General features: G+C 37.0%; 1 protein-coding gene across 1 annotated transcript in view; it reads left to right on the top strand.

The window, feature by feature from the left end:
- The window catches only part of cntn3a.2 (contactin 3a, tandem duplicate 2), a 106,281-nt gene that overhangs the window by 5,814 nt on the left and 73,731 nt on the right, over positions 1 to 26,736 (top strand). Inside the window, exons 2-3 of the mRNA XM_048178857.1 lie at positions 11,166 to 11,302; positions 18,509 to 18,638. Of these exons, the coding sequence (XP_048034814.1) occupies positions 11,248 to 11,302; positions 18,509 to 18,638 (185 nt within the window). The 5' untranslated portion in view covers positions 11,166 to 11,247. The remainder of the gene's footprint in view (positions 1 to 11,165; positions 11,303 to 18,508; positions 18,639 to 26,736) is intronic.

The following is a 26,736-nucleotide window of genomic DNA, read 5'->3' as shown; positions in this document are numbered from 1 at the left end:
ATACACCTACTATATTGCTAAATCTACACGATTTTTCATATCAACAGAAAAATATACCGGGATAACCTGGCTTCTTTTGAGACTCCCTTGCGCAGTCAGTTAATGATATGCTAAAGCCTGCCGGCACTTTGACGTGATTGGTTACAAGGTAGTTTGTGATGTCAGAAACACCAGCGATTTCAAACCGCGGGTTTGAGACTTTACTGCAGAGAAAATACTAAGCAATGGTGTTGACTTATGCATTTGCACATGGTTTGTCTCAAAGCATATTAAATATACCACATAGACATATAAACATTTTCACCACAGGGGGGCTTTAAGGCAAGACACCATAGGGTACAAAAATTAACTAATAGTTAATATCAGCATATTTCCCCAGTTTATTTGTAAACATTTTGTATTACAAGTTTTCTGAAATGTTGTTTGAATATGCAAATGAGGCATTATCTAATTAAATATGCTCTAATTTACATACATTTATAGAACAGAAATCTGAACATTGGATGAAGTCAGGTTCAAAATTCTTGTTTCGTTTTTTTGGACATATTGAGTCAAAGGTTATTACAGAGTGGATTTTGGATATCTCTTTTTATCAACCCTTGTAATCAAACCCCTCTGTAAAAACCTTCAGAATATACAGTGAACAACATAAATGAGTACACTGAAAAGTAACAAATTCAGCAATTTCTCTTTACTTAGAAGACATGTTAGGGTTCTTTAGAGATATAATGTTCCAGCAAGTCTGCTTGATCAATTACCAAAGAAGCATGTCAAAATTATTCAGAAAAATAAGATTTTGTTAACAAAAGGATCAAATGTTGTGTTGCAAAAATGAGTACACCCTTCTGGAAGTTACTAAATAAAACTGAATAACATTTTTCTGGTGTAAGTTTAAGGCAATTTTTGATCAACAGGTAAGTATGTTGAAGCAAAACATTTAAAAATAAGTAATGTGTTGACAATTAAAAGTGTTGTATAGCCCACTGAATCATTCTCAGACTTAATGCTGACAACAATGAACCACTTGGGAGAGAACTGTCAGGAGACTTATTTCTTAGCACAAAAGAGGACAGTGGTACAAGAGGATTACCAAATCATTGTTTTAAGTGTGAAAATACAGCAAAAGTAACACAGATATTCAAAAACAATGGACTTGTGACAAGGCCCGTGAAATAATCAGGCCTTCATTTTTTAAGCTTTCATTTAGTGATGAGTGATTTTTTTTTTGCTAGACAAAGAGCAGGAGAAATACCAAGCGAGTGTCTCAAAATCAACAAAAGCTATGAAAAGAGTGACTGTTTATCTCACAGAGTAAGATGCAGCCTGCAGAAATGACATGCATGGTTGTTGTTCTCACTGGAACTGCCTACTGTAGCCAAAGCACAATAAAGTCAATTAGCCTTATCCAAGGCTCATAATTACAAAATATAGACTTCTGGGAATACATACTCTGGTCTCATGAGACCAAATCAATCATTTTGAATCTTACAGCATCCAAAATGTTCTGGTGTTGCTAGAGGAGGAGTACACTGAGAAGTGCCTGGTTCCCACAGTAAAGTTCAGCGGTAGTAAAGCTCTTATATAGGGATGTATGAGTGCTGAAAGTGTGAGGGATTTGTGCTTTATCAATGCTGTCATGAATTCACACACCGCTGTGTGATGTAATACACAAACCTGAAAAGAAGATGCTACTCTCTCCTCATTCCCTGCATTGTTGGGCATTTTTTCAACATGACAATGAGGATATGCATTCTCCCAAGGTGAAAAACCTTCTGTGGACATGTATTGCACTCAGTCCTAACACTCTTGAGCGCCTGTTGGGGATTCTGTAGAGACGAGTTGTTCAGGGCATTTAAGGAGCTCATCATCCAGGAGTTAAACAGGACAGATGTGTTAATTTGTCATGAACTTGTAAGAAGGGTCAGAGCAGAATACTTAAAAATATGGATGACATAATAAGTATTAGAATATTATACATTTGTTGAATTAAATCTAGGGTGTACTCATTTCTGCAATCCTTCATTTAAACAAAATTGGCTATTCTACATATTTTATGGATATCAATGACATATATTTCTCAGTTTTTATTAAGTGTATGTTTAATACATTTCAGTTTTGCCATTTTTCCATGAATTGTATTAGGAATCATTAAGAAAATACATCTTTTGTATTTGTTCAGAGGGGGTGTACTCATTTATGCAGTGCACTGTAGTTAGTTAGGACTAAAACTGTAAAGTTTGGTTTATGTAAGTGCTATTGAAGTGGAGATTTCTGGCTCAGTGTAGGAGAAGAAAATAATTTTGAGAAGACGGCCTTGAAAACAGAAAACAGATGCAAATAGATACAGTGCTATAAAACATACACTCAAAGATCATTTTGGAATTTTTTCTTTGCACTAGTCTGAAAAAAAAAAAAAAAACTTTATGAAAAGCCCAGAATCCCAAAATTTACATCAAAAAGACAATGTGTTTGCCTGTAGTGTCTCACCTTATGACATAGGAAAAGTATAGTTACCAAATAAAAAGTTATAATACATGCATTATATTGCCAAAAGTTGTGGGACGTCTGCCTTTATGTGCACATGAACTTTAATGACATCCCATTCTTAATCCGCATGAAATTGTCCAAAATGTCTTGGTATGCTGAAGCATTAAGAGTTCCTTTCACTGGAACTAAGGGTTCAAGCCCAACCCCTGAAAAACAACCCCACACCATAACCCCCCCCTCCAACAAACTTTACTCTTGGCACAATGCAGTCAGGCAAGTACCGTTCTCCTGGCAACTGCCAAACCCAGACTCGTCCATCGGATCGCCAGACAGAGAAGCGTGATTGGTCACTCCAGAAAACACGTCTCCACTGCTCTAGAGTCCAGTAGCGGCGTGCTTTACTCCACTGCATCCGGCGCTTTGCATTGCACTTAGTGATGTAAGTTTTGGATGCAGCTGCTCGGCCATGGAAACCCATTCCATGAACATTTATATTTACATTTATTCATTTGGCAGACGCTTTTATCCAAAGCGACTTACAAGTGAGGAATACAACAAGCGAGTCGTCATGACGAGGCAAATAGACAAGCTCATAAGTGCTCATAATACAAGTTATAGGCAGTGCTCAGATTATCCTAAGCTACAATAGAGAGGGATTAGAGGAAGTGAAAGGAAAGGAATAAGAAGTTTTTTTTTTTTTTTTTTTTTTTTTTTTTTTTAAGATGAGGTTAAGTGCTCACGAAAGAGATGGGTTTTCAGCTGTCTTTTGAATATTGCCAGGGATTCCGCATTCCGGATGAAGGCAGGAAGATCATTCCACCAGCAAGGGACAGTGAATGAGAATGTTCTGGAAAGTGATTTCGTGCCTCTCTGTGATGGTACCACAAGCCTTCGCTCCTTTAATGAGAGCAGGTTTCTGGTAGGAGTGTAGACTCGTAAGAGTGAGTGGAAGTAGGAGGGTACTGAGCCTGTGGTGGATCTGTAAGCAAGCGTCAACGCCTTGAATTTGATGCGAGCAGCAAGTGGTAGCCAGTGAAGAGAGATGAAGAGAGGCGTGACGTGGGCTCTTTTGGGCTCGTTGAAGACGAGACGTGCTGCTGCGTTCTGAATCATTTGTAGAGGCTTGATTGTGCATGATGGCAGTCCAGCCAGAAGAGCATTGCAGTAATCAAGCTTAGAAATGACCAGAGCCTGGACCAGAAGTTGTGTTGCATGTTCTGTTAGAAAGGGCCTGATTTTCCTGATGTTGTAAAGTGCAAATCTGCATGACCGAGCTGTCTTTGCAATGTGGTCTTTGAAGGTCAGTTGATCATCAAGGATTACTCCAAGATTTCTGGCCGAATTTGATGGGGTAATTGAGAATGTGCCTAGCTGGATGCTGAAATCGTGATTTAGAGTCGGATTGGCAGGGAAGACGAGAAGCTCAGTCTTAGCCAGGTTGAGCTGTAGATGATGTTCTTTCATCCATGCCGAGATGTCCGCCAGACAGCTTGAGATTCGTGCAGCTACTGTGGGATCATCTGGTTGGAATGAAAGGAAGAGTTGTGTGTCATCAGCATAGCAATGGTAGGAGAAACCATGTGCCTGAATGATGGGACCAAGTGATGTAGTGTAAATGGAGAAGAGGAGGGGTCCAAGAACTGAACCCTGAGGAACACCCGTGGTCAGTTGATGAGCTTTGATGAGCATGAAGCTCTCTACGCACTGTTCTTGAGCTAATCTGAAGGCCACACGAAGTTTGGAAGTCTGTAGCTATTGACTCTGCAGAAAGTTGGCGACTTCTGCGCACCTCAGCATGCGCTGACCTTGCTCTGTGATTTTACGTGGCCAACCACTTCATGGCTGAGTTGCTGTTGTTCCCAATTGCTTCCACTTTGTTATGATACCACTAACAGTTGACTGTGGAATATTTAGTAGTGAGGAAATTTCACAAATTGACTTATTGCACAAGTGGCAACCTATCACGGTACCACGCTTGAATTCACTGAGCTCCTGTAAGCGACCCATTCTTTCACAAATGTTTGTAGAAGCAGTCTGCATGCCTAGTGCTTGATTTTATACACCTGTGACCATGGAAGTGATTGGAACTCTGGAATTCTATTCCAATACCTTTGGCAATATAGTTTATCTTTAATATTCAGTCCATAGCTTAGCCCTATATGTCAGTTATTATGTGCTGTATGTGTGTTTACATGCAGACAGTGAAAACTATTAAAAATAAGCTCATTCTCAACAACACAAAAAAGAATGACATGAAATTCTTTCTGGATATTCTTGGTTATGACATCAAAGCCATGAACCGAAATGTGAATTAGTCATGCACACACTGAATTAAACACCAAAACACAACATGAAGAGTAAAATCAAAGCAAAAATCTATGCATACTGGTTTTTGTTTTAAACGGTAATGACTAACATAACAGTTTTACATGACCTTACATGCTGTCAGATTATTACGCATAATCAGTGTAGGATTGTGCATGTCAACACGCTCGACTTGAACATTAATATTAGAGATTATAGATTGATTTATTATTTCGTTCAGCGTCTAATATTAAAATCAATATCTAAATAACGATATATTGCAGTTTGATGTCGGTCTAACTAAACCAGTCAATTTTTCAGCTTTACAGCAGCTTTTTTTTTCCTTCCATAAATCCTTGGATAAGTCACACCTGATGCCATTTATATGTGTCCTTATGTAAGGGACATTATAGATATTCATCTCTTGTTTCAGCCTCATTTCACGTGTCATCCACCCCGTAAAATAATGAAATAAATGAATACAAATATAACATCTGTCCCGCTAAACTGCGCTCAACAGCTTCGTAATTGAGAAAATCAGTCAGGTCGGCCAGCGACACAATAATCCCTCTTATACCCCGCAGAGGATCATCAAAACATAAACCAGCAAGATCTCACCCGCATATTATACGGAATAAAGTGCTGTGCCACGAAGACGTCAGTTAACTAACCTATAAATGCAATGTTACGGGACAGTAACAGATTTATTTGTCATAAATGGACTGTCTGTCTGAGTGTGTTGCTTATCAGAATGCTTCTTTTTGTCTTAATGTTTTTGATATTTCAGTTTTCTGAAGCACTTGAGGGCATCGTAATACAGTTTGTTACAACTGCTATTGACAGAATATTGTCCTCAGGAGAGAAGAATACTTACAAGTCAATTTGCGGCTACACTTGAACATTTTTCCATTACATTTGACATCTCACCAATATCTGCTGCACGGGTTTGACGGTTGCAGTTTGGTAAAGGTCTGGACACATATACATGTTTTCGTATTGACCCTGATTATGTTGATCAAGGAACAAAGAAACATAATCAGTAATGGAGTGGAGATGGCACTTTGAAACAGTCTTTGCTTCAGAGGGTATGCACATTAAGCATCATTGATGCGGTTTTACATCTTCAGGGTGTTTTATTTAGAGGGATGTTGAATTGTTTGTATAAAAAGCATTAAATTAGGCTGCAAATAACAGAGCCCCTAATTACACACTGTGCACACTTTCATTAATGGAAAAGAACTAGACGGTTCAGTATGATGAGACGGTCTCACAGGCTCACTGCCATTGAGGATTTCACTTCAAGACTGCTTAGCAAGACAGAACATGACATGCAGTGTTCTTCGCACAAAATCCAGAGTATTTAAATCCCATTTTACACACTTACTCCTGCTAAAACCAGCCTAAAACTTGAAAGATGAGGGGAATCCTTCCTGAGGCGCCATGCTCTGACAACTACATGGCAATAATTATCATTCTTGGAGTGCCCTTATAAGTCTTCAGTGGCCTGGATATTACTTGGCTTTGTGCAAGTGTGTGTGCTTTGTGCATCAGTGAGTTGTGTGAACCGCTCCTCTGAAGTGTATTATGAGAAATTGACGTTGAGCATCTTAAAGCAGTGGTTCTTAACTGGTTGGCCACAACCCAAAAATGGGTCACAGGTCTGTTCTGATCAAATTCTGTGGTTTGTGGGTGCAAATTAATCTGCCATTTGGTTGAAACTCGTCAAATAAGGCAGATATGCCAACATGGACAGATTGTGTGACATGCTCTTATTCTTGAAAACCATAAACAAAACTACACAAGGTTAAAAAAATATGACCTGCATAACATTAAATATGCAGTGCAACTAGTATAAACATGGCTTGGTGCCATCCAGAACATGTTCAGCGAATGATTTAATTCTGAGATTTCGATAGTTACCGAAAAGTAACCATAGTGAATACTATGAATGCTTGTTCCTGCCACCGAATAAAAAATAATGAAGGTTATTGTGAGTTTTGATCTCATAATGCTGACTTTTTTCCTCACAATTGCGAGTTTACGTCTCAAAATTTTGATTTTTATCTTGCAATTGTGAGTTATAAAGTCCAAATTGCGAGATATAAATGCGCAATTCTGAGTAGTTTCAATTCTGAGAAATAAAGTCTGAATTGCAACATACAAACTCACAACTCTTAGAAATAGTTGAAATTCGGACTTTTTTTTTCTCAGAATTGCAATAAATAAATCCAATAAAGTCTGGATTGCGAAATATACTAATAATTCTGAGAAATAGTTGCAATTCTGACAAATAAAGTCCGAGTTAATAGTTGCAATTATGACTTTTTGTCTCGCAATTGTGACTATATCTTGCAATTCTCATCAAAAATCAGAATTGCGAGATATAAACTTGCAATTTTGAGAAAAAAAGTCAGAACTGTAAGATATAAACTCGTGATTGCGAGTTACAGAGAAATAAACTCACAGTTCTGACTTTTCTCGCAATTCTGACTTTTTTCTCGCTATTCTAACGTTATTTCTCAGAACTGCAAGTTTATATCTCTTGCGAGTTTATAAGTCAGAATTGCGAGATGTAAACTCAGTGAGAAAAAAAGCCGCAATTACCTTTTGTATTTTTTCTTTTTTCAGTGGCAGGAGCTGATGAATAGTCAGTAAGATTTTTTTTTTTTTTTTTACAAAGAAATTAATAGTTTTTTTTTCAGCAAGGAGACATTAAATTGATCAAAAGGGACAGTTAAGATTTAAACATTATTAGAAAAAAATGATCTAAAATTAAAAATTGCAGTCTCTCTGTTCTCACATCAACAGCACTATCTCCTTCCTTTTCTCTTGCTTTCTCTATTTTTGGCTCTACAAATTGAATTTTAAAAGTTGCTTGGCAGATCGACAGAACACCATCCGAACCCCATAACTCACTGGTTGTTGTGAATGGTGTGTCATTTTTACAAAACAAGCACACCCTTCTGACCACCATCATACTTGTAATGTTTATATCCTCTGACTCAACCAGAAGGTGATGGAAAACTGGCTCAGGTGAGGACATTACCATATAACTGGACTGAATCTCCAGACTTTTTAACGTTTTTGTGATTGCTTTTAGAGTAAATGGATTTAATCACTAAAACAGTTCAGTAGATTTGAAGGTATATCTGAATTCATGAAGCCTGTTCCGTACTTTTGTGCCTGTTGCTGCATGCTTCAACTTTCTTCTTCTTAGTTTGTCATAATAATTCATAGTAGTTGCTTCAAGTTGTTTCATAATAGCCTATATTAGCAAAAGATTGCTTTGGTTAAAAAACAACATTTCGGGTCTTTGAATTTGATAGGCTAAATTAAATTTGCAGTTTGGCTTCAGAAAGACAGAGGTTGATTCTGGCGTATCTTTGTTTGAAAATATGTTCACTGGAGGAGCAGACATAGTAACTGGTCATATTGTGTCTCACAGCAGCTTATAAAAGAAGCTTGAATACTGTCTGTATGAACAGGCAACTGAAGTCAAGTTCATATTTGAGTCTCACGCTAAAATTAGCCAAAATAACAATGACAAAAGTAAATATTAAAGATGGCTACGTATATAAAACCTGAAATTATTATCAAAATTGGCTAGTGCTGCAACAACTAATTAATAAAATCGATAATGAAAATCATGTCATTATCGATTAGTCGCATCTGCCCACCGTGCATGAAAACTTCCGCCAGTCTAGTCGCGTCAAATTACAGCACTGAATAACGCATGAACAAAATGCATCTAAAAATAGTGAAGGAAACAGAGTGAGCTTGAGCTGCTGCGGGAAACGTACGTGATCCAATCTGCCCAAAACATGAGAATTCTTTATTTTAAGCGTCAAGCTAATGCATTAGTGTAATGGCGCTTTGACAGATGCGTGTGCTGTTTAATTTGTGATATGATTCTTCATTGCAAAACTTTCATTTTACGGTTATATCCTTATCTGTAAGTGTTACAAATTTACTCAAGTTTTTTTGCATTTTGCATGATGGCTCTGAATGAGCGCCGGCGCGCGCATGTTGCGTCAAACAGATGGGACGCAGAGAAAGAGCCAATTAATATTCAGTGAAAAAATATTAATTTTGCTGAAATATCTGTTGTCGGATGTTAAAGTTTAAAAGTAAACATGTAATTCTAGTATTTTATGAAAGTGGGTCCAGAGTGAATGTGTGTGTGTTCCTCCTGCAGAACTTATCTGTTAACACTGACTTTGTTTATTTTTCTTTATTATCGTCTTCAATTTTTAATGTAAGGATTTAAACTGTTTTGCTTTATAGATCTTTTGCACATAGCATAAATATATTCACTATGTTTTCATTGCATTTAGTTGGCATGTTTGTTTGAAGGACAGCATTGTCCTTTTTTAAAATAATTTAAAAAATATTTTTTTTTTTTTTTTTTTTTTTTTAAATCTGATTAATCGAAAGAAATAATCAGCCAACTAATCGATTATCAAAATAATCATTAGTTGCAGCCCTAAAATTGGCACGGTGCGAGTTCATCCGTCAAGTTTTAAAGGTGCCCTAGAACCAGTTTTAACAAGATGTAATATAAGTCTAAGGTGTCTCCTGAACGTGTCTGTGAAGCTCAAAATACCCCATAGATTTTTTTAATTAATTTTTTTAACTGCCTATTTTGAGCCATTATTATATATGCACCGATTCAGCGCACGGCCCCTTTAAATGCTCGCGCTCCTCTGCCCCTGAGCTCTCGACTGCCTTAACCAGCATAAACAAAGTTTACACAGCTAATATAACCCTCAAAATGGATCTTTACAAAGTGTTCGTCATTCATGCTGCATGCATGCGTCGATCATGTGAGTATAGTATTTATTTGGATGTTTACATTTGATTCTGAATGAGTTTGAGGCTAGTGCTGCCGTGGCTAAAGCTAACATTACACACTGTTGGAGAGATTTATAAAGAATGAAGTTGTGTTTATGAATTATACAGACTGCAAGTGTTTAAAAATGAAAATAGCGACGGCTCTTGTCTCCGTGAATACAGTAAGAAATGATGGTAACTTTAACCACATTTAACAGTACATTAGCAACATGCTAACCGAAAACATTTAGAAAGACAATTTACAAATATCACTAAAAATATCATGTAATCATGGATCATGTCCGTTATTATTGCTCCATCTGCCATTTTTCGCTATTGTCCTTGCTTGCTTACCTTAGTCTGATGATTCAGCTGTGCACAGATCCAGACGTTAATACTTGGCTGCCCTTGTCTAATGCCTTGAACATGAGCTGGCATATGCAAATATTGGGGGCGTACATATTAATGATCCCGACTGTTACGTAACAGTCGGTGTTATGTTGAGATTCGCCTGTTCTTTGGAGGTCTTTTAAACAAATGAGATTTATATAAGAAGGAAGAAACAATGGAGTTTGAGACTCACTGTATGTCATTTTCCATGTACTGAACTCTTGTTATTCATCTATGCCAAAGTAAATAAAATTTTTCATTCGATGGCACCTTTAAAGGGGTCGTGAAATGCACCATTGAAAATACTTTTTTTTTTTTTTGTGCCAGTCAGGTTGTAATCAGTAAACATGGCAATAATCATCACAGAGCTGCTTTATAGCTGAATTGAACTCATTTCATAATTGATGTACTTAACACAGTTATCGAACCAAAATGAATCAACACTGATCTGATTTCAACTCAATGTTTACTATTGTCTAAAAATGGCTTTACAGCAGAATTGAAGTCTGTTTTCATCATTAAATCATTATTTTTCCTTTTTATCACTGTAAAGCTGCTTTGAAACTAATTTGTATAAAGCGCTATATAAATAGAGATGTCTTGACTTGATGTGAAACCTATGAATTGTAGGTGTATTTCCAACGTGTTTTATTTTTTCCTTTTGTTGTATATCTGTTCAGCAAAGTGTTATACATATTTTGATATACAAAAAAAAAAAAAAAATGTATTTTCAACATGTCTACATTAGTGGTGAAACTATTTGCAGCAAATTTTGCATAAAATCTATGGAGCTTTCTGCAGATTCTTAATGATATAGATACAATCCTTAAAACTGTCAAAATCTACTTTAGTTTCTCCAATAGATTATTTACATAAAATCTAATCTATCCGATCAATTTGCACGATGGGAAGAGTATATGTTTTCCGGTTCTTAGTGCAAGAGATCTTCTCGCTTGCAATGTTTTAAGCCACATTAGCTGCATTAGTGCTGCCATTTTTGCCCTACAATGTGTATTGCAAGCACACAGCAGCCTCCGCTCATTACCTCACGGCTTTCTTTTGCATAAAAAACAAATTTTTGGAGTTAATTAAGAAAAATGGACTGTACTATAATAAAGTATTTCTAATTTGTCTCATAATCTGGTCCTCAACAGGTCAGGTGTTTTTCTCTGGAGAGAGCAGCCGTTCATTCACGGCGCACTGGATTCAAGTAACACTCGCCCCTGGCAGCTGAAGATGACGTTACTATGGAAACAGTTTTTGCTGCTATCAATCATGGAGTATCTTGCAGGTAAAATGAATTGGTAATTCCTTCCCTGTGTGGCTCTTGTGGCATATTCACAACTATGTCTCTATCAACTTTAACTAAATCATGTTATAAGTAGACTACAGCGATGTTTTGAAGCTCAGAGTTAATGTATACGAGAAGTGCTTCTGCGGACCGCTGCATCCGATGTTCTCCTCTAGTTCACGGAAGCATTACGCATGTGGTCAACATGTCTGGTCGTTTATTGTTTCGGTGTGAACCCACAGCAGACAGGAACAAATGTGTTATTGCTATCTGCCCATATCTTGATTATGAGCGGAAGACAGTAATAGACCCTGACGCACAGAATCAGGCTTACAGGAACAGGACGTGTTTTGGATGTGGTGGAAGAGCTTTCAATTAAGCTGTGCAGTCACTTTGAAAATGAATTGTGTTGTGACATAGAAGGTTTTGGAGGCTTCGATACAATGTGTCCTCCAAGGAAATTGAACTAGTATGTCACAGTTTATGGCTCCACTCCCTACAGATGTGGGAGGGGAAATTATTTCTCTGAATGTGAAATCACTGGAAATTTACAGACTTATATATATCCCAAATCATCCTCAGAGTTTAAGCTCTTAAAGGGATAGTTCACCTAAAAATAAATACTTCTGTCATCATTTACTCACCCTACACGCGTCATTCCAAATCTATGATTTTCTTTCCTCTGTGAAACACAAATGAAGTTATTTTGAATAACTGTACTGGTTGCTCTTTTCCCAACTGGGTCTTTTAAGCTTCAACGGGGTGTAAAAGCACCATAAAAGTGGTCTGTACAACATGTGTGCTGTATTATAAATCTTCTAAAGCCATACGATAGCTTTGTGTGAGGAACAGATTGAAATTTGAGCCATTCTTCACCTCCTGTGAGATGTTAAGGGCTATGACGGGATCACTGAGTCTGTGAGTTGAACTCGAGAATCAATTTGATTTATGAATGAATCATTAAGAAAGGTTTTGTGAACTGAATCAACTGATTCTTTGAAAAGATCCAACTTAAAAACAATCTTTTTTGCTCATGTTGAATCCATAAGTTATCCTTTGTTAACTATTACTGTGGTAATTCCAAGTACTTACACTTTATGTATGACTGAATTTCACCGGTTACCATTTTTCAACATCAGAAGTTTTCAAAACAACGTCACACACCTAATTGCAGGGACATCAAAAATTATGTTAATATGCAAAACTGTTACCCAATCATAGCAGTGGGCGTTTGAATGTGGCAAGCCCATCAAACAGTGTTTCAAAGAGAGGATCAAAAACATGATAGAAAATTGCCTGTTCTAAATGATCATGTTTTGATAATGTATCTTGCTTACATTATAAGTGGACCTCAGAGAACATTATAAAATAAAACAAATGCAGTTCATGACCCCTTTAAAATCCCAAATACTTAAAAATAATAAATCAGTGTGTAATAATTTATTAAACACATCACAGTCAGTTAGTTTTTGCTTTGTTTCTACAAAATAAACATTTACACGTGTAAATCTTTATATTAATTTTTTTCTCTGCGGTTTATAAATATTAAACACTAAACATGCTCAATTCCACTTTATGTTTTTTTTGCAAGAAAATTTTTATTCAATTTGTTTTACATTCATTTATGTTTGTATAATAGTGATTTGTTTAAAAAATGCTGTTTCTTTTGTTATAGATAGTCTAATTGTTTGTTTGCTTTATTTTCTGAAACATAAAATAAATAAATGTTAATTCTGTTCTTTTTTTAACATTAAGCCCTATAATACACCCGGCGCAATGCGACGCAAGGCGCAGCGCAAGTGTGTTTGCTAGTTTGCGTCCGGCGCCGTTCGCGTTTTCCCGTTCAGCGCCATGTCCTTAAATTAGTAAATGCATTTGCGCCAGTTAGTGCGCCCATGGGCGTGCTGGTCTAAAAAAGAGGTGTGTTCAGGCGCATTGCCGGCGCATTGCTATTTTAAGGAGCTGAAAATAGACTGCGCCATAGACCAACTCAAACCTGGTCTAAAGTCTAAAGTCAATGGCGCAATATTTTTTTTGTTAGAGCGCGTTTGTAGAAACTGCGCCTCTGGGCGCGTCCACAGTGCGCGTTGACTTTGCTTATTACACACAGGGATGCGCATCACACAAACATGGCAAATATTAAAAACAAAAGGATTACAGTGTAAAAGAATATTATTGTGTAGGCTACATAAATATAAAAATGTAATGATGAATAGTCATTGCGTGTATTAGAATTAGGCTACCTATTTTCAGTTCAGCCTATTACTACTTATAATGATGAACGAAATTGGCTAATTAATTGAACAATCGTGCCAATAATACACACACATATATATTAACTGACTCATCGCGTGTACGCCATGTAAATAGCAATCCGCCATGGCGCGAGCGCATCTCGCTCTTAAAGGGAATGGGAGATGACACTTTGATTGGTTTATTGAACGTTACGCCCATTACTCATTAAGAGAATAGGGACAACCCATTTCAAAAATGCGCCCCGGCGCACGGACCGTTTTCCGTCGTTAAAATAGCAAAAGTGGATTTGGACACGCCCTGAGTGCACCTGCGCCGTGCGCTTTACACTTTGCGTTTAGATCGTTAAAATAGGGCCCTAAAGGTGCACTATGTAATATTTTCTGTCCACTAGAGGTCGCTAGAGGCCTATTCAAAACAAAGTCGTAGCTTGATGATGCCAAGTTTGAGCGTGGAATCTTGGGACATGTGGTCTTCACCTCACAGCCGGTGGAAAAGAATTGGGATAGGACTCAGGAAGAAATCATGTTCATGGATGCGATAATTAACGTTACTGTAGTATGAAGCAGAGCAGGAGCGAGTGTTGTGGAGCTGAACGAGGAGCTGGAGCGATTGATCAACACACGCCTCACGAGCAGCGGGACTTTTATTATGACACAGTCATAATAACTGCTTTTCCGGTCATGAGTATGAGGTAACGCAGCTCTGTTTATCATATTAGATACAATTGAGAGTGTTGAAAATGATGTTATAACGTTACTCTGTGCGTTCGCTCGACGGCTGCTGTGAGACACTGTTACATACTGCAGTAAGATAGATCGATTTTACAATATCATATTAAATGCTGGATGGCTTGTGTTGATAAATGGCATGCAATTAATTTTAAAACGTATTGGTGATACGTAATAGTGTTTTTCTCTGAGGCTGTTGAGCTATATAACAATAATTAGTTTTCTGTCTATAAATATATCAAAACAGTTGTTCCCTTGTCTACTATAATGTAATATATTAAAGCGTCTTTGGTGTTTCCATGGTTTCTACAAAATAAAACCGGAAACCGAGGGTAACGCGGGTATAACACCATTGACAGGCGACTCCTCACACGTCCCGCAGCCTTGGTTAAAATTGCAATTTTCCACAATTTACAAATAGTTGCAAACATTTGGGATATTATAAGTACTCAAGTGAACAAAATATATAACACTGGCCTAGTGGTTTTTGGATATTTTACTGCAAAATACTGACATATTGCACCTTTAAGGGTCCTATTTTAAAGATCTAAGCGCATTGTCTAAAGCCCATGACACAGGTGCACTTAGGGCTTGTCTGAATCCACTTTTGCCAGTTTAACAACAGAAAAAACGGTCAGCGCGCCCGGAGCATTATCTAAATGGGTTGTACCAAATCCCTTAATGAGTAATGAGTGTGTTTTGGGCATAATGTGCAATAAACCAATCAGAGTGTCATGTCCTATTCCCTTTAAAAAAACAGTTGTGCTTGCACCATGGCGGATTCGCTATTTACGTGGCAGAATTTGCAAGCGATAAGACTGAACGCTTCTCCAGAGAGGAATCCTGTTTTTAATATTTAAAAATGTTTGTGTGCTGCTGCGCTTTCCTGTGTTTGTAACAAGAAGAATGTATGTGCGTTGTGCACTCACCTATAGGCCCATATTACTAACACGCTTTTTAAATAATAACTATAAAAAAATACTGCTCCATTGACTTTAGACCAGGTTTCTGTTGGTCACTGTCACAGTCGTTTTCAGTTGCCTCAAAATAGCAACCCGCCAACAGTACACCTGAAAGACCAGCACGCCCATGGGTGAACAGATGAGTGCATCTGCTATTTAAACAACATGGTGCTGGACGTGCAAATGATAACTGTGTTGGGCTGAAACTAGCAAAAAACACTTGCATCGCATCTGGTGTCGCACTGCGCCGGGTGTATGATAGGGCCCTGAATCCTTAATGATACCATCACTAATCGACCACATCATATCATCACATTTGACCTGTTCCTCACACCAAACTGTTGTATTATTGTAATATAGCTCAAAATTAGGATTGCTTTTGTGGTCCTTTTATGTCATTTTCAAAGCTTTTGACAGCTCCAGTCTACATTTCTTGTAATTGCATGGACCAGCAATAAACATATTCTTCAAAATTTCTACTTTTGTCTTCCATTGTCAAATGACAAAATAATTCTTTAAAAGTAAAATAAAACTGAATGGAGACATTCAGATTAGCTGAGCATTTCCGTTCCATTAAGAAAGACCCTGTATTGTTATGTGTAACTTCATTGTGCACAATGTAAATGTCATTTGAGAGCGCCTAGTTCTCATTTTCTAAACAAATATCACACTTAAATGTGAGGATTTCTGTTATTTTGCCACTTTGAAACCATCTTAAGTAGAAATTGAGTGATGCGAGCATAGCAGTTGATTAGAACCCACACACCTGGTGTGATCTCACCACATATGGTCTTTCTTTCTGCGCTCTCTGTGTATGTGCGTTGCTTTACAAGTTCTGTCATTTGCAGAATATTTTCCCTCAGACTTTTTAAAAAAGACTTGAAGTCACCATGAAATCAAAAATGACGTTTCTTAATTTTTTACAGAATGTTGCAATGTTTATTGTAAATGATTTATCAGCGCACATCTTTTTTATTATTATTATTATTGATACGCCCACGTAATATTTCATCAAAAACATTAACCTCCACTTCTCCTCGAAACGGCATGTTCTGATCATGACGTATGTCTCAGCGGAGGTGATGTGCGGATCGGCTCTAACATCACACGAATCCGCTGTTAAAAATAAACCATCCACCCGCCACCCAACTATGATTTTCTCTGATTTCGATACGTCACATTATTCTAATTCTCAGTTGTTAGTGTGATGATATGGTAACATATTACACTGAAGTAAGATGCTTTTAAATATAATTCTTCTTAGTCAATAGACAAGACTCCCTTCAAACTTAAATTATATTGTCACTGCAACTTCCCACACACACAAGAAACAAAAAAATGTGTTCAGTCCAAGCAAATGCTGGCTTTATTATGTACTGTATTGTCATGTACATACATCGCCTCACAGCCGTTACATGTCACATACCCAGCACTTGATTCGTCCTGGTTAACTATTTCACCAAAATGCTCCCACACAGAATCAATTAACTTTTAATAAAATTTCTCTTGGATCTGTTTTGCCTCTATATTGCTGCTAAAACAACTGCAAAACAGCCTCTAAACACGTTAATATTTCCATCATTATGTTGGAAAACACTCTTATCAGAATAATTTCTGTTAAGCTTTTGTATGTTTTTTTTTTTTTTTTTTTAGTTAAAGCTGTGTACTGTGACGTGTAACAGAGTAAAACAGCTTCTTGAATGAGAAGAAATTGGATTTTGTCCAAATGGGAATGGATTGAATCATTAAATCGCTGTCGTCCTCTCACTAGTGCACATGTCATCAGAGAAGAGATGTTGTTGTGGGGGGAGTTTTGATAACAAGGGCACATGAATTGAAAAAAAAAAAAAATGAAGTACACCATAAATCAATTATAATAAACCATGCAAAATTCTAAAAATAAAAAGAATTGTCAATTTTGAATTCATGGTGACTTATAGTGACTTATAATCCCCCATCAGTCATTGATCAGACAAATTAACAGACATTCGTGCCGCCAACAAACTCACACCACTGGTGTCAATGTCTCTGGCTGCTTGGGATACTAAAGCAAACAGAACAATGTTTTGAAAGCATCACAGAGCTATAGTGTTTACACCTTTTAAAGGCATAATCCTACAGTATGGCTTATATATAATTGTCTCTCCTTAAAGGTGCCCTCGAATGAAAAATTGAATTTATCTTGCCATTGTTAAATAACAAGAGTTCAGTACATGGAAATGACATACAGTGAGTCTCAAACTCCATTGTTTCCTCCTTCTTATATAAATCTCATTTGTTTAAAAGACCTCCGAAGAACAGGCGAATCTCAACATAACACTGACTGTTACGTAACAGTCGGGGTGTACGCCCCCAATATTTGCATATGCCAGCCCACGGTCCCAACATTATCATTATGAAAGGCATTAGACAACGGCAAAACGTCTAGATCAACGTCTGAATCAACAGACTAGGTAAGCAAGCAAGAACAACAGCGAAAATGGCAGATGGAGCAAAAATAACTGACATGATCCATGATATCATGATATTTTTAGTGATATTTGTGAATTGTCTTTCTAAATGTTTCGTTAGCATGTTGCTAATGTACTGTTAAATGTGGATAAAGTTACCATCGTTTCTTACTGTATTCACGGAGACAAGAGCCGTCGCTATTTTCATTTTTAAACACTTGCAGTCTGTATAATTCATAAACACAACTTCATTCTTTATAAATCTCTCCAACAGTGTGTAATGTTAGCTTTAGCCACGCAGCATAGCCTCAAACTCATTCATAATCAATGTAAATGATATAACAGTATACAATACTCACATAATCCGACGCATGCATGACGAACACTTTGTAAAGATCCATTTTGAGGGTTATATTAGCTGCATGTGTAAACTTTAAGGCACTATTTAAGGCAAGCGCGAGCTCTGTGGGCGGAGATTTAAAGGAGCCACAGCATAAATCGGTGCGTTTATAATGATGCCCCAAAATAGGCAGTTAAAAAAATTTATAAAAAAAAAATCTATGGGGTATTTTGAGCTGAAACTTCACAGACACATTCAGGGGACACCTTAGACTTATATTACATCTTTTAAAAACATAATCTAGGGCACCTTTAATAAAGGATCCAGTTTTGTACTGTTTATTTTTGGGTGAACTATTCCATTAAGATGAGATCGGAAAAAGTATTTTAACATAGAAAAACTGACACACTTCAGTTTAAACTGTGCATTAAGATACAAATCTAAAATTGTACTCTGTTGTTTGCTCTCAGAGTGTCTGGATTATAAGTCTTTTAATGGTCCGAAATGGCGAATGGAGCCCAGTGACCTGACAGTGGGCTCACTGGAGGAAGACGCTACACTGACCTGTGATGCAAAGGGCATTCCTCCTCCTCAGTACAGGTATGGGACTGTTTGTTTTTCTTGCTCTTTAACTCTTTTCCTTTGCTTTCTGACACCATCATATGGGCTTACAAAGTGTTTGTTTGTTGTTATCAATGTTGCCAATGAAGCTACATCTTCAAATTTAGGGCCAGATTTACTAAATGGCAAATTAGCGTGAGGGCGCAATCCTGTAAAAGCACAGATGGAAGTGGAAAGTTCTGCGAGTTGTTTACTGACAATGCACACATTAACATACATGGACGGAGCCGGCTCTTTTCTATAATGACCAACGCAATCTACCAAGAGCAGCTCAAATTAGCATCTGATTTATGACTAGGGCTGGGTATTGACACAATTTTCATGATTCGATTCGATTAATATTCACATGCTTTCGATTCGATTACGATTACAATTTCGATTCAATTTGATTCAATATCGATTATTTTGGATGTAGTATTTCAGTTACAGTACATGGCAAATTTTCTAGAGGAAAAAAATCTCTCAACTAATGCTGTAAACTACACATGGAGTCAGTTGGTACTACTATAATAATATTGAAGGTTAAATTAACTTATTTATATACAACACTTAAATTACACTCAATGATGTTTTTATTATGAATCAAGTTTAGAATTACATAATCATATTTCTGCTCCAATTCGTTTTTTTGAAATATAAACATTTAAATCGTGGCTGTCAAAACTGATTTTTTCAAATATGCATTAAATATTGAAGAACATTAATGAATATGTAACTGGTGCATAGCTATATTTATCAGAAAAACCTGCTTTATAGAGTTCACTTTTGTAGCTGACTAATGAGTTTATGGTCACTGAATATGTTTTTCTGGAGGTAAATGTGACGTTACGTGACATTGTTTACAAGCTATTTTATTGACGTCTTTCCGAGGTTGAAACACTGATTGAGCGATTACACGAGACATGATACGATTTCAGTAAGTTGTACTGTATATTTTAACGTATCCTTCAGATGTTCATGCATGTTTATTTCGCGCTGTAACTGTATTAAAGCTCAGCAGAGGATGCTCTGTGCTGCTGCTTCTCTTTAACTGAGGAGCTAAAGCGATCTGTCACGCCACATTAAACAGCACCAAAACGGTATTTATTTTTTAATCTCATAATAAGATGGACGTCATTTGAAATCTGAGACTTTGCTTCATATCAAAAGTAACAAAGCACAGAAGATTATTGTGATTTATTGGATAGGGAGGCGCTACACATTCTGCTCACTTCATCAACTGAAAACAGACTAGACTAATCGATTCTTGGGATTTAAGAAACGATATTGATTCGTAAAAATGAGAATCGATTAAAATCGAGAAATCGATATTTTTTACCCAGCCCTATTTATGACACGCATTTTTTTTGGCATTAAATAATGGCGCAAATACCAGTAAATTGACTAGCGCAAACCTTAGTAAATCACCTTGCATGATTCAATTTAAATACTTTCCTCCCATAAATGTTGCGTCTGAAAGTGAAAACTCCTACAAATGCATATGCAATAAGGTCAGCTGCAAAAATAACCCTGTCCACAACTTTTCAGCTCTGATGTTTTACTGCGTGTCTTTAGTAAATCTTGACAGTAGTCAGGATTGAGGGTTTGCGCTGGTCCATAGTGTGAAATATCCAATTTTATTAGTTGATTAATTTTGTGTCAATACTTGATTTTTGGTAACACTTTACTTGAAGGGGTGTGCATAAGACTGACATGACACCTTCATAATCTTGACATGACACGTGTCATGAATATGAAGGAGGTTTTATGAAGTTTAAGTTTAAGTGTCATTCGCTCAATTATGTCATTTTTAATGCAAAGATGACATTGTTTGAGATGTCTTTGTTACGACAACTTGACATAAACCAACGCATCATAACCTGTCAGTGACTTTGTCATGACAACTTGACATTAGCAAAACATCATAACCTGTCATAAACATGACATAGCAGATTAATTATCAAACTTAAAAAACTACTTAGCTTTATGGGTTAACATTACATTACATTATTTTGGTAACATTTCAGTATAGGGAACACATATATAAACGATTAACTATGACTTTTCCCTCAATAAACTCTTAATTTACTGCTTATTATAGTTAATTGTTAGGTTTAGGTATTGGGTAGGATTAAGAATGTAGAATAAGATCATGCAGAATAAGGCATTAATATGTGCTTTATAAGTACTAATAAATAGCCAATATTTTAGCCATATGAATGCTAATAGTAATAAGCAACTAGTTAAAAGACCCTAAAATAAAGTGTTACCATTATTTTATAACAGTGTCATCTTTTTTACGAAATTTGAAATTGTCTATTATCTGACCTTCTGTTGGAGGAAACTTAAAAAACAAAAAAGAGTTTGTCAGAGTATTGTCACTTAATGACATTTTAATGACAAGTTCAATTTGTACCACTGTACTTGAGCTCAAGATACATATTCATGACACTATTATAATGACCTCATGTCAAAACCAACCACATGACAGTTTAATGTAATGTTAACCCATAAAGCTAAATGATGTCAAGTTGTCATGACAAAGACACTGACAGGTTACGATGTATTGGTTTATGTCAAGTTGTCATAACTCGGACATCTCAAACAATGTCATCTTTGCATTAAAAATGACATAATTGAGCGAATGACACTTAATGACAGTTGTCATAAACATTCATAAAACCTCCTTCATATTCATGACATGTGTCATGTCATGATTATGAAGGTGTCATGTCAGTCTTATGCACACCCCTTCAAGTAAAGTGTTACCTGATTTTTAATGGATAATATTTTTGTAGTTGACTCTTACAATCTTTATGTCCGCCATCTTGGGTGTATTTTTTAACAGAGCTCATTACATTAGCTTTCCTGTGAAGAAATAACAAGGATGCTGCTCTAAATTTGGCCAAATTAAAGTATCTGAAAGAAAAAATAAATGCTGCCTACCATTTGGAGCGGTCTTTGCATCTAGATCGTGCCCATAACGCCTTAATGCTGCCTACAGCTCACTTCGTTTTGGAACATTTTTCATCCTCTCAGTAATTTAAATGATTCTGCAACACCAATCATGCATGATGTTATGTTTATTCATGCAGCACTGTATGATATTATTAGAATTTAATGACCAAGATGTACAGAATTCACAATTTTCACTCCCTCGCAATGGTGAGAGTTGCCTGTGACAACAAAGTGATCTTTCATTTTGGTATGTCTTAACAGTCCATTAATTTTTGCTGTATGTTCAGATTAGATATATGCTGGGGAGCAGCGTGTCACTTTTTGACATCTGCATTATCTGATGGCAATGGTTAGTCAGGAGTGCTCCTGTAATTTAATGGATTATGGATTTCACATCTCGAGGCTGTACCTCATAGTGTCATCCTGGGCTCCATCTCAACAGAAGAGCCATAAAACTGCAATATTTACACCGGCTTCATGCTGGCAGGGCTCGGTGAATGCATTGACACATGCACATCAATTAAACAAGTGGCACATGTTGTGTGCCATGCGTCATTCAATTTTATATGATCTCTTAAATGCAATGTGTACATCTTTTTTCAAAAGTGTATTTTGAATACTTGCTTGAAACAGGCTTGCTGCTCGCAGTCTGTTTCTGGAAATCTGAAAATAGCTGATCAGAAATGCTCTTCTCCCTGTTTGACAATGACCGAGATTTTGAGGTCGCCAGGTCGCTGTGCTGTCGCTAGCAGGCATTCTTGTCTCTTCCTAATCCTAACCATACAAGATGTGATAACATTACAGCAACAGGCACATTTTATGCACTTGCAGATGCAACATGGCTACAAGATGCAACAAAATTAGTCACAAATCACAGCCAATCAGCTCTCTGCAAGTGCACTGCTGTCTCGCACTCACAGCTAAATGGAAAAGTACATAATCAAATTAATATTTTTTTTAAACATTATTGACTGATACAATTTGTCCTTTAATTTTCTTTCAATGAATTTTCAAGATCTGGGGTAAATTATCCATTGTTGCGTTTTTTCTGGCTTTTGAAGTCATGCACGATATATGAACTCAAATAAACAATTTTAATGATGTTTTATTAACAAAGATTTAAGAGGAACACCTTTATAACGCCTTTTAACACACACACACACACACACACATAGCGACTCACCTATGTTTTCTGCATCCCTCCAAACCACAAAGTCGCCTAAATAGAAAGCATCACATAAACAGCAGCATCACATCTTGTCTAGTTAGGACGTGGTGTTAATGTTGTTGGTGCTCTGCGTACATTTTGAAAATCTCACACAATTAGATGTATTTTTGGTGCAAATATTTGTAATTCTATTTTCTCAATGAATCAGTTTTCTTACTGCAAACATGTTTACATAACAAATGACTCAAATGAACAACTCTAGTGAATCAAAAGCAAACAGTCTTTGCAGTCTGATTCCCATACCAATGAATCTTTGAATAAGTTCTTTTTAAGGCCAATTCATACTGCACTGACAGACGGCAACAGACACTTTGTCGAGTATTGTCGGATCAGTGCGTTACCCTTGTCAGATTCTATTGCCGTTGGTCGGCACTTGTTTTTGCTGATTGAACATGTTGAGTCTGTGTTTGTCAGGTCATAGAATGTCTGAGAAGTGATGTACTCGGTGTCTGTCGGTGCGGTGTGAATTGGTCTTTAGTGAATCAAATGCATACAGTGGTTCCAATTCCCAAACTAATGATCCTGCTGAGCCAGCTCATTTTAGTGAACTTTACAACTAACAGTGAGACTTAAATCAGTGAAGTTAAAGCATCTTATTTGGAATTGCATTTCTTTACTAAATGTATTTCCTTTAAAGTACTAAAAGAGTTAACAAAACTGTTATGTTTAAAGGTGCCATAGAATTAAAAATTGAATTTACCTCGGCATAGTTGAATAACAAGAGTTCAGTACATGGAAATGACATACAGTGAGTCTCAAACACCATTGTTTCCTCCTTCTTATATAAATCTCATTTGTTTAAAAGACCTCCGAAGAACAGGCGAATCTCGACATAACACCGACTGTCGGGATCATTAATATGTACGCCCCCAATATTTGCATATGCCAGCTCATGTTCAAGGCATTAGACAAGGGCAGCCAGTATTAACGTCTGGATCTGTGCACAGCTGAATCATCAGACTAGGTAAGCAAGCAAGAACAATAGCGAAAAATGGCAGATGGAGCGATAATAACTGACATGATCCATGATATCATGATATTTTTAGTGATATTTGTAAATTGTCTTTCTAAATGTTTTGTTAGCATGTTGCTAATGTACAGTTAAATGTGGTTAAAGTTACCATCGTTTCTTACTGTATTCACGGAGACAAGAGCCGTCGCTATTTTCATTTTTAAACACTTGCAGTCTGTATAATGCATAAACACAACTTCATTCTTTATAAATCTCTCCAACAGTGTGTAATGTTAGCTTTAGCCACAGAGCACTATCAAACTCATTCAGAATCAAATGTAAACATCCAAATAAATACTATACTTATGCAATTAGACATGCTGCATGACGAACACTTTGTAAAGATCCATTTTGAGGGTTATATTAGCTGTGTGAACTTTGTTTATGCAATGATAGAGTCGAGAGCTCAGGAGGGGGCGGAGAGCATGAGCAATTAAAGGGGCCGCAGCCTGAATCGGCGCATTTCTAATTATGCCTCAAAATAGGCAGTTAAAAAAAATTACTTAAAAAAATCTATGGGGTATTTTGAGCTGAAACTTCACAGACACATTCAGGGGACACCTTAGACTTATATTACATCTTGTAAAAAAAAAAACGTTCAATGGCAGCTTTAAGAGGAATCATATTCTTACAATTCACATCCCTAATCTCACGAGAGATGGATCACATGATCTCCACTGTCTTTGCTCCTATTGGTCACTACTCATTTGCATAAAGTTCTCAGCTTTGTTGAATCGTAGCCCAGTGGTCTCTGTCACTCATGTCGCCTTAAAGCAGCAACTTCAGGTCTTTTTGTCACTGCAGAGTGCTTTATATGACACATACAGTGATGTATTTTGACTTAGACATTCAGTGGCTGTAAGAATATCTTTCCGGATGATTTTGGATGTCTTAAAGATACAAATCTTTTATCTCCATCTAAAGTGGCTGCTGTGCCCACCTCTGTTAAAGAGCAGATTCCATCCCACTGATTGAAAGCACACGGGTGATGTTTAGCCTTAGTGCTGTGCGTTCCTTACTTTCTTCTAATCATCTTTTTGCTCTTTCTTTTGCTGAGCCGTGCGTCACGCAGAGCGGTGCCTGAGCCTTAACCTGCACACCTCTCTTGATGTGCAAATAAGGCTGAAGCACTTCTGCTCTGGCTTCTTCCTGCTATTGAGCAGGGAAGCTGAGTTGTCAACTCTCTAGAATAAATTGCCCAGCTACAACTGTGAGGTTCATAAAAACTGAAGGTAGATGCACTTTTAAATTACTCTTCCACTATCTCACCGGCCGGTGCTCGAACAGTGCAGCACTTGCTCCCCTAACTGTCAAAATATCATTTTTACCACCCAAGTTTCCTGACACCTTGGCAAAAAATATTGACAAAGCAACTCCAAAGAATAGAGATTTTACAAACTTTATCAAATCCCAGTGCTTACTGGCAGCATGAGATATTAAAGATGAATTGAATACATCCATATAAATTCTTTAATGAACTGTGATTTGAAGACCAAAAATATCTTTTTGAAGTGAGTCAGACTGCAGAGTTCAAATGAAGCGGGTTCTAAAAAGATTTGTGCAAACGACAAGGTAATTGCTTGAAAAGATACATCAAACCCTGAGTTCAAAATATCCTGTCTTTCAAAGTTTATTAGAAATCCCAAACTCCTGTCCTGCTGAGGCTTGCATGAGAAATGAGTTTCCTTAATGTATCCTTCCTCAGTGAATACAAATACTGCTGAATGCCAGTAAAGACCAAATATATTTAACTAAAATAAGTAAAATAAATTTAACTTCAAGCATTTAGAACAAAAATCCCATTAGATTTGGTGAATACTAGGGTTAGTGTTCACCAAAAGGTTAGGTTTCTGTGCTTGGATTAGAGGAGCCATCATTTCAACCAAAAAGCATAAGTGTCATTTACAGTTGGAACTTTTGCAATTTGTCCCTCCACTTATTAAAATAGCTTGCAGTGAAAATGTTTCTGATAACGAGGAAGCATTTCCAGTTATTGAGCAGAATTTTTGATTAGTGCGTGTGATAACAATTGGGGATCTGGTGCTTGAATATTCATTGGTGGTGGAAATTGTTTCTTTATATTACTGTTTTTTTGTGGCCACAATATATTCCAGTGAAATTGCAAAACTAAATGGAAACAAAAGTTCTGATTTACATCCACTGACAAAGTTGATTTTATTAGGATGGATTACAACTTGGATTCCACATGTACATTTAAAAATAAAACAACTAACAAGTGAAAATGTATTAGGGGTTATACCGTGTCCGAACTAGACAAAATGCAATAAGATTCCAGGAACAAACAATTTGTCTGTCCACACCAGACGCGACGCAACTGTGAGACTCGATAAAGTTGATAAAAAATCACAGCCAATCAGAAGAGCGTGTGGGCGGGCTCTCTCGGCAAGCTTCCGGCACTCGCAACGAAATGGAAAAAGGTGCGGTCACACTGCACTTTTCGTCCCATTGACTTCCATTCATACACATGCGAATGCTTCAGACCGGAAATGCAAGCTTGTGATTCGTATTTCATTGTTATAAAGTTCAAGTTTGGTGAACGACCTGCGGATTCGCATCGCAGGAAGACGTGCGGTCAGTAGAAGATCGATTCGTCATGACAGGACCTCTTGGCTGAATTAAAAGAATGATATTTTTCCAGTAAAGTCAAGTAGGTTGTATATTTTTACATTTTGGAATATATTACTATACTCACGAAAACAAGCTGTTATACGTCCACTCCATAACAGGTGTAAATCTATGGTTATTGCACCACTTAAAGTGAAGTTCCTAAACGTAATTTAGGGAGGAGTGAGCCCATCTAATCTTCCGATCAACAGCCAGAGTATATAAGCAGCTGCTTACCTCTCTTCAGTCTCAGCTGTTCCAACATCCCTCCACCT

Source organism: Megalobrama amblycephala, linkage group LG24 (assembly GCF_018812025.1).
Source record: "Megalobrama amblycephala isolate DHTTF-2021 linkage group LG24, ASM1881202v1, whole genome shotgun sequence".
Taxonomy (NCBI): domain Eukaryota; kingdom Metazoa; phylum Chordata; class Actinopteri; order Cypriniformes; family Xenocyprididae; genus Megalobrama; species Megalobrama amblycephala.
This window is presented reverse-complemented; position numbering and strand designations above follow the sequence as displayed.